General features: G+C 74.5%; 1 protein-coding gene across 1 annotated transcript; it reads left to right on the top strand.

Annotated features, from left to right (window-relative positions):
- The first annotated feature begins 788 nt into the window (after nt 1-788).
- Nucleotides 789-7,191, top strand: SIDT2 (SID1 transmembrane family member 2). The gene is made up of 28 exons (XM_086476907.1): nt 789-1,013; nt 1,205-1,326; nt 1,412-1,573; nt 1,684-1,729; nt 1,827-1,928; nt 2,016-2,099; nt 2,229-2,340; nt 2,454-2,519; nt 2,636-2,729; nt 2,872-2,927; nt 3,212-3,223; nt 3,344-3,415; nt 3,495-3,569; nt 3,825-3,887; nt 4,286-4,407; nt 4,493-4,566; nt 4,671-4,737; nt 4,881-4,954; nt 5,087-5,210; nt 5,320-5,437; nt 5,514-5,650; nt 5,731-5,839; nt 5,926-6,002; nt 6,089-6,135; nt 6,463-6,568; nt 6,694-6,804; nt 6,880-6,993; nt 7,079-7,191. Exons 1-28 carry the CDS (start codon nt 789-791, stop codon nt 7,139-7,141), a joined length of 2,634 nt encoding a protein of 877 aa, XP_086333033.1. The 3' UTR covers nt 7,142-7,191.
- The last annotated feature ends 936 nt before the right edge of the window (nt 7,192-8,127 follow it).

Raw genomic sequence — 8,127 nt, forward strand, 5'->3', positions numbered from 1 at the left:
CCTCGCTCGCTCCCGGCCCCCTCCCCAGGCTGGGGGGCTCGGTGGGTGCGACGGCGCCTCGTCCCATCGCAGGGGCTCGGGCAGCGTCTGTGCGACCCCGCGGGTCGTTTGGGGACGGGGGGCGGCTGTCCCTGCCCGGCCCCTGCGGCTGGACACTGCCCTGCAGGCTGGGGGGGCTCCCCTGGGGGGTCCTAAATGCGGCGGGGGCCGCCCTGGGGGATCCTAAATGCGGCGGGGGCGCCCCTATGGGGCAGGGGCTTCCCTATGGGCTCCTATAGGGGGCGGGGGCTGCCCCATGGAGCAAGGGCTTCGCCGCGGGGGTTCCCCGGCCAGCCGGGGGCTGCCGAGGCGGCCGGTCCCGTCGGTCCCCGTCCCCGTCCCCCCCCAGCGCCGCCGCCATCCCCGCCCCGGCGCCGCCCGCCGCCGCGTCACTTCCCCGAGCTGGCCCCTTTCACGTGTGACGGTGCGTGACGTCACCGCCGGCCCGTGTTTACAGCCGCCTGCGGACCGGGGGAGATACGAAGTACCGGCGGCACCGGCGGCTCCGGCGGCAGGACCCGGTACCGCCCGCGGACACCGGCACCGGGGGCCCGCCCGCAGCGCCCGCACCAGCGCCCCGCGCCCGGCCCGGGGCTCGCCATGGGGCGGGGAGCCCGGGCGCGCCCCGGCTGACCGACCCGACCCGACCCGGCGCGTCCCGACCCGTCCCGTCCCGTCCCGTCGCATCGCGTCGCGTCCCGCCCCGGCGGACCTTGGCCGGCCGCGGAGCGGCGGGGGATGCCCGCGGGATGGCGAGCACCGGGGCGGCCGCGCTGGCCCGGGCGCTGCTGGCCTGGGCGCTGCTGGCCCTGCCGCCCGCCCTGCCCCAGCCCCAGCCCCAGCCCCAGCCCCTGCCCCACCACCCGCGGTGGGTGGCGGAGAAGGAGGCCCTCTTCAACACCACCTACACCGACTGGGTGGACGCCGACCTGCTCAACATCTACGCCTTCAACCACAGCGTCCGCAGGAACAGGGTGAGCCGGCGGGGCGGCCGGGCCGGACGGCGCCTGGAAAGGGCCCCTCGTGCCCTTCGGGGTCACCCCCGGGGGGGGCTGGGGGGCTGCGGCGGCCGCGGCGCCTGCCACGAGGGCCGGGCAAAGTCCAGCCGGCGCGGACGAGGCCGGTGGTGCCCGGCCAACGCCTCGCCGCCCCGCTCTCCCCGCAGACGGAGGGCGTGCGGGTGTCGGTGAACGTCCTCTCCGACCACAAGGACCTGCCCGTGCTCTTCGTGGTGCGGCAGAAGGAGGCGGTGGTCTCCTTCCAGGTGCCGCTCATCCTCCGGGGGCTGTGAGTAGCGGCGGGGCGGGCGGGGGTCCCGGCGGGCAGGGCTGGGGCGGGGGGCAGCGGGCACAGCGCAGCTCTGCCCGCCCAGGTACCAGCGCAAGTACGCGTACCAGGAGGTGAGCCGCACGCTCTGCCAGCCCCAGACCAAGGCGGAGGTGGAGACCCAGCACTTCTACGTCGACGTCTCCACGCTGGCCCTCAACGCCTCCTACCAGCTCCGGGTCACCCGCGTGGAGAACTTCGTGCTGCGGTGAGGGGGAACCCCCGCGCCCCCCGGCCCGCCTCCCCTGCCTGCCCCGCCGCCGGCCGGGGCTGCGGGCTCCCCTCGCCCCGCCGTCACCTCTGCCGTGCTCTCTGCAGGACGAACGAAAGGTTCGGCTTCAACGCCACGGCCGCCCAGCCGCAGGTGAGGAGGAGATGGCGCGGCGCGGCGCGGGAGAGGGTCCGCGCCCAGGGAGCGCGGCCGCCGCGGCAGTGACGGGCCCTGTCCTCCGCCCCCGCAGTATTTCAAGTACGAGTTCCCCGAGGGAGTCGACTCGGTGATCGTGAAGGTGACCTCGGCCATGGCCTTCCCCTGCTCCGTCATCTCCATCCAGGACATCCTGGTAGGTTTGGGCCACGGCGCCTCTTCGCCCCCCCGGGCGACGACCCGCGGTGCCCGGCCGGGGCTGACGGCCCCTCCGCCCCCGCAGTGCCCCGTCTACGACTTGGACAATAACGTGGCCTTCATCGGGATGTACCAGACCATGACGAAGAAGGCGGCCATCACGGTGCAGGTGGGCGCGGGGCCGTGCCGCTCCCGGACCCTGCCTGGCGCTCGGAGACCCTGCGGAAGTTACCGCTCTGGGGTGGCCCCGAGCCCCTCCCCGGCTGGGCGCCCCTGACCCTCATCTCTCACCCCGCAGAAGAAGGATTTCCCCAGCAACAGCTTCTACGTGGTGGTGGTGGTGAAGACGGAGGATGAGGCGTGCGGGGGGGCTCTGCCCTACTACCCCCTCTCCAAAGATGCCTCCCCAGGTACGCCGGGGGCGGGGGGGGGCTGGGGGAAGCGCTCGCCCAGGAGCACGTCCCTGCCACCGTGGGCTGCGTGCTGGGGACCGGCTGAGCCCCTGGCCCCTGCCTTCTTCCAGATGAGCCCATGGATCAGCACAACCGGCAGAAGATGCTGGAGGTGATGGTGTCGCCCGCCATAACCTGTAAGCCTGGGAGGGGTGCCGGGGGGGGGAGGGGGGTGCTGGGGTCGGCAGGGGACCCCGCGGCGGGTCCCCAGGGCTGCCGCTCCCCCCTGAGGGCTTGTCCCGGCTCTGCGCAGCGGAGGCCTACGTGAGCAGCGTGCTCTTCTGCCTCGGCATCTTCCTCTCCTTCTACGTCCTCACGCTGCTCATCGCCTGCTGGGAGAGCTGCCGGTGAGTTCCCGGGCGTCGCTGCCCCGGCCGCCCTGTCCCCACCGGGTGCTGAGCCCGGGGGTGCCGTGCCGCCCTGTCCCCGGCGCGGGGACGTGCCGCGGCCCCTCGCCGCAGCGCCGCTCACGGCCGCTTCCCTCGGCAGGCGGCAGAAGAGGAAGGGGCTCCTGGCAGCCATGGACTCGCCCAGCCTGGACACGGGTGAGGGGCTGGAGGCCGCGGCACGTGGCGGGGTCTGCCTGGGGCGTTCCCGGTTGTTTTCCCCTCTCGAGCCTGTGGCAAAGCCCTCGCTTCTGCAGGGGCTCCCCGCTGTCGCCCTGAGCCCCACTTGTCCCCCAGCTCCCCGGGGGGGGGCAGCGTGTCAGGGGGACAGGGGCGTCCTGGGCCTCGGGCTTCACGGCTCTGGGGCTGGCAGGGCTGCGCTGGGGCTTGGGCGTCTCACTGAGTCTGTCTCCTTCTTTCCACGCCTTTCCGGGGACTCCCAGCGTCTCTCCTGGGTAGGTGCCGTCGCCGGCTCTGTGCCAGGGCAGGGGCACGGGCACGGGGCGCTGCTCCCTGCCAAATGGCTGCGCGGCCCCGGGCTGGGGGAGGCTGACGGGGACCCTCCTGTCTCGCAGGGCACGCCCGCAGCATCCCCGACTCCTTCCTGGGCCACGGCCCCTACGACAGCTACGGTTACGGCTCCTTCGGTGAGTGCCGCGCGCCGTCCCCTCGCCCCCGTGGCCGTCGGCGGGCGGCCGTGCCCACCGCGTCTGGCCGTCCTTGCAGGGAACGGCTCCTCCAGCAGCGCCGAGGGCGTCACGGACAGCGTGGGCTCGGCAGACGTCCCCTACGGCTACGTGGGTGAGTGCCGGGGCAGCGGCGCGGTGGCCGGCGTTGCTGCTGGGCTGCCCCGACGGTGCCGCGCTGCCGGCAGCGTCCCAGCTCTGCCCTGCTCCGGCTCCCGGGAAGGGTCCCTGGGATGCCGGCCCCTCCGTGCAAGCCCGCGGCGGGATCTCCATCGGCGCCGGTGGCCGGCGGGACGGACACGTGCCGGGGAACCCCCCCCCCGGGGCTCAGCCCCGCTCCTGCTCCAGTAACTCTCGCTTTCCTTTGAAGGGCAGGAGCAGTTCAAGCGGCGCACGCCCTCCGCCCCGACGAGGCCGCTGAGCATTGCCATGGGTAGATGCTGGTACCGGGCAGGGACGGGCCAATCGAGCCAAAATCTGCCCTGCCCCGAGCTTGCGCAAGCCCGGGGCGCCGAGCCCCTCTGCTCCCTCCTGCCCTCCCTCGGAGCAAGGGCAGGGGGAGGACGCCGTCCCCCCGGACCCCCGCTGTCCCCAGCCCGGCAGAGCGGCGCTGGGGGGTCAAGGGCACGGGGCGCTGCCGGTCCACGCCGGCACAGCCAGCGCGGGCAGGGGCAGCGCGGGGCTCCGCACGGAGCTGGAGCCTGTCCCCAGCGCGAGCTGGCGAGGAGGCGGCCGAGCGGTTAATCGGGGGTGATTGGGGTCCTGCGGGTGGGCGCGGGCCGAGGCGGGCTCGGCCGAGGGGCTCCGCTGACGGCCCCTGCTCGGCCGCAGGGGAGCGGTCGCTGGAGAACGTGGCCGGCCGGCCGCGCCTGGACTCGCTCAGCTCCGTCGAGGAGGATGACTACGACACGCTGGCCGACATCGACTACGACAAGAACGTCATCCGCACCAAGGTGCGTCCCGCCCCGCGCCCCCTCGCCCCCCGCCGGCCGCTCCGCGCTGCCCGGGGCGAGCCCCTCCACCTGCCTCTCCTTCCAGCAATACCTCTGCGTGGCCGACCTGGCCCGCAAGGACAAGCGGGTGCTGCGGAAGAAGTACCAGATCTACTTCTGGTGAGCTGGGGGGGGGGGGGGCAGAGGGCACGGGGGGCTGCGCAGCAGCGTCCCGACCCGGGGCGGGCGGCGGGCACCCCCTGACACCCCCTCGCCTCTCCCAGGAACATCGCCACCATCGCCGTCTTCTACGCCCTCCCCGTCATCCAGCTCGTCATCACCTACCAGACGGTAAGTGGGGCCACGGCGGCGGCCAACGGGGCTCCCGGGAGCCCCGGGGGCCGCTCCCCCGCCGCGCCGGGGATGCCCCTGGGCGTCCCCCGTGCCCCCGCGCCCCGCCGCCGCCTGCTCTCACCGTGCCCCCGCGCGCGCAGGTGGTGAACGTCACCGGCAACCAGGACATCTGCTACTACAACTTTCTGTGCGCCCACCCGCTGGGGAACCTCAGGTGGGTTCGGGGAGGGCGGCGGGGCGCCGGGGGTCCCCTGCGCGCGGGGCAGGGCTGCGGCGGTGCCCGCAGGGAGGGAGGGAGGGAGGGAGAGGGGTCCGCAGCACCCGCGCCCCGATTGCCCCCTCGCAGCGCCTTCAACAACATCCTCAGCAACCTGGGCTACGTCCTGCTGGGCTTGCTCTTCCTGCTCATCATCCTCCAGCGGGAGATCAACTACAACCGGGCGCTCATGCGCAACGACACCCACGCCCTGGTAAGGCTCGGGCGGCCGCCGGGCCGCCTGCGCCCAGGGGGGGCGTCTCGCCGCCCCCCCCCAACCCCCCCCCAGGACCCCCACGCTTCCTCCCCTCCTGCCCCCCCAGGAGTGCGGCATCCCCAAGCACTTCGGGCTCTTCTACGCCATGGGCACCGCCCTCATGATGGAGGGGCTGCTCAGCGCCTGCTACCACGTCTGCCCCAACTACACCAACTTCCAGTTCGGTGAGTGCCCCCCCGGCCCCCCGCCGCCCGCGCCGGGGCCGCCCCCGCCCCGCTCACCGCCGCCCGCCCCCCGCAGACACCTCCTTCATGTACATGATCGCGGGGCTCTGCATGCTGAAGCTCTACCAGAAGCGCCACCCGGACATCAACGCCAGCGCCTACAGCGCCTACGCCTGCCTGGCCCTCGTCATCTTCTTCTCCGTCGTCGGCGTGGTGAGTACGGCGGGCGCTGGCGGGGGAGGGGGCGGGCAGCCGCTCGCCCCCGCTGCCCGCCACCCCGCTCGCCCCCGCAGGTCTTCGGCAAGGGCAACACGGCCTTCTGGATCGTCTTCTCCGTCATCCACATCGTGGCCACGCTCCTGCTGAGCACCCAGCTCTACTACATGGGGCGCTGGAAGCTGGGTGAGGGCGGGGGGCGCCGCCGCCAGCGGGGCAGGGTGGTGGTGCCCCCCGGTACGACGTCTCCTCTCCCCCCCCGCCCCCCGCAGACTCGGGCATCCTGCGCAGGATCCTGCACGTGCTGTACACGGACTGCGTCCGGCAGTGCAGCGGGCCCATGTACGTGGTGAGTGCTGGCGCCGCGGCGGCACCGGGGCCCCCGGCTCTGCGGAGCCCCCGCCCGCCCCTCACAGCCCCCCTCGCCCTTCGCAGGATCGAATGGTGCTCCTGGTCATGGGAAACATCGTCAACTGGTCGCTGTAAGTGCCCGGCCGGGCCGGCCGGCCCCGTCCCCGCTGCCGCCCCCACCCCGCTCCCGCAGCACGGCCCCCCTGGCTGCGGTCCCCTCCGCTGGGGCTGGGCTGAGGACAGCCAGCTCGTGACAGCTGTGAGCCGAGCATGGCGACTTCCCCCCCCCGCTCCCCATAGCTGTGGCAGCCCCGGTGTGCCCGTGCCTCGCCCGCTCTCCCGGGGGGCTGCCGGCGTGCCGGGGTGGGGGGGACAGCGGGGCGCATGGGCACGGTGTGTGTGTGTGTGGGGGGGCGCCCCAGGATTGCTGACCCCGCTGCCTGTCCCCGCCTCCCCAGCGCTGCCTACGGCCTCATTGTGCGCCCCAATGACTTCGCTTCCTACCTGCTGGCCATCGGCATCTGCAACCTCCTCCTCTACTTCGCCTTCTACATCATCATGAAGGTGCGAGCTGAGCCGAGCCCCCCGGCCCCCCCCCGGCCCCCCCCCGGCCCGGCGGGGAGGGCAGGGCAGGGACGGGCGCCCCTGCCAGCTCCTGCCTGCGCGTTGACCCCGGCCTCTTCCCGCAGCTCCGCAGCGGCGAGCGCATCAAGCTCATCCCCTTGCTCTGCATCATCGGCACCGCGGTGGTCTGGGGCTTCGCCCTCTTCTTCTTCTTCCAGGGGCTCAGCACCTGGCAGGTGAGCGGGAGGGCGGCGCGGCGTGGCGCGGGGGCCGCGGGCCGGCGCGGTGACGGCTGGCCCTGTCCCCGCCAGAAAACGCCGGCCGAATCCCGAGAGCACAACCGCGACTGCATCCTGCTCGACTTCTTCGACGACCACGACATCTGGCACTTTCTCTCCTCCATCGCCATGTTCGGCTCCTTCCTGGTAGGCGCTGGCTGCCGCCGGCACGGCTGCCCCCCGGCCCCCGGCCGCCCCGGCTCACCGCCGCCCCACTCCCCTCGCTCCGCAGGTGCTGCTGACGCTGGACGATGACCTGGACTGCGTCCAGCGGGACAAGATCTACGTCTTCTAGGATCCCGCGGCCGCCCGCTGCCCTGGGACCGTGCCAAACGCCCGGGCGCAGCCCCCGGGAGGGGGGACCCGCCGGGGCGGCGCGTGCCCCCGGGGAGGGATGCCCGTGCTGCGGGTCCCGCCAGCCACTCCGTCCCCCTCCCCGCGCAGCCCGGGGGTCCCGGTGCGCCTCCTCCCCGTCGGCCGGGTCCCTGCCCGGTGCTGCGTGCCCATCCCTGGGCTCGCCGTAGCCAAAATCGGGGCTGGGGGGCTGCTGGGGGCGCCCCCCCCCCGTCCTCGGTGGCAAGTGACACTGGAAAAGGTGCTGCTGCCGCTCCGTGTCCGTGCGCCCGCGGTGCGGGGGGCCGGGGCGAGCGCCGTGCCAGCAGCCCCGTGGCCCCCCGAGCACGCGGGTGCGGGGGTCTCTTCAGTGCCTGAGTCGGATGGGTGGGAGGTGGGGGGGGGGGGGGGGGGGGGCGGTGGGGGGAGAGGCCCCGCTCGCGTCTCCTTCGGCATCCCAGGGGGGTGCCGGCCGCCGTGTGCCCCCCATCGCCGCTCCCCACGCGTGGGTCTGCAGGGAAGGGACTCGCATTAAAGTGTCTGCACTTTGCCCGCGCCTGCCGCCTCCTGCCTGGGCACCGGGGGGGGCAGCAGGGGGGGCAGCGGGGACGGTGGGCTCTGCCCGGCCGGGCTGTGGCAGCTCCCACCGGGACTCCGGGAGAAGGAGCATCGCTGCTGCTGCTGCCCTCCTGCCGCGGAGACCCTCTGCGGGCGTGCGGGGGCACGGGCAGCCCCAGGGGGGTTGGGGGTGCGTGGGGGGGGGGGGGGGGTGTCCCACCTCACAGGCAGCGAGCGCCCTGGGGGCTGGGGCTCCCCTTGGCACCCCTCGTGCCTCGCCGTGCCCTGGCCCACCCCAGCGGGAATCCCGGGGCTGGCTGCGGGACGCCCAGGCGCGGCGCCCGCAGGATGCCCCAGCCTGGCTGCTCGGCCCTCACCGGGGCCCACCGT

The sequence above is a fragment of the Leptosomus discolor genome, chromosome 22 (genome assembly GCF_034619465.1).
Source record: "Leptosomus discolor isolate bLepDis1 chromosome 22, bLepDis1.hap2, whole genome shotgun sequence".
In the NCBI taxonomy this organism is placed as follows: domain Eukaryota; kingdom Metazoa; phylum Chordata; class Aves; order Leptosomiformes; family Leptosomidae; genus Leptosomus; species Leptosomus discolor.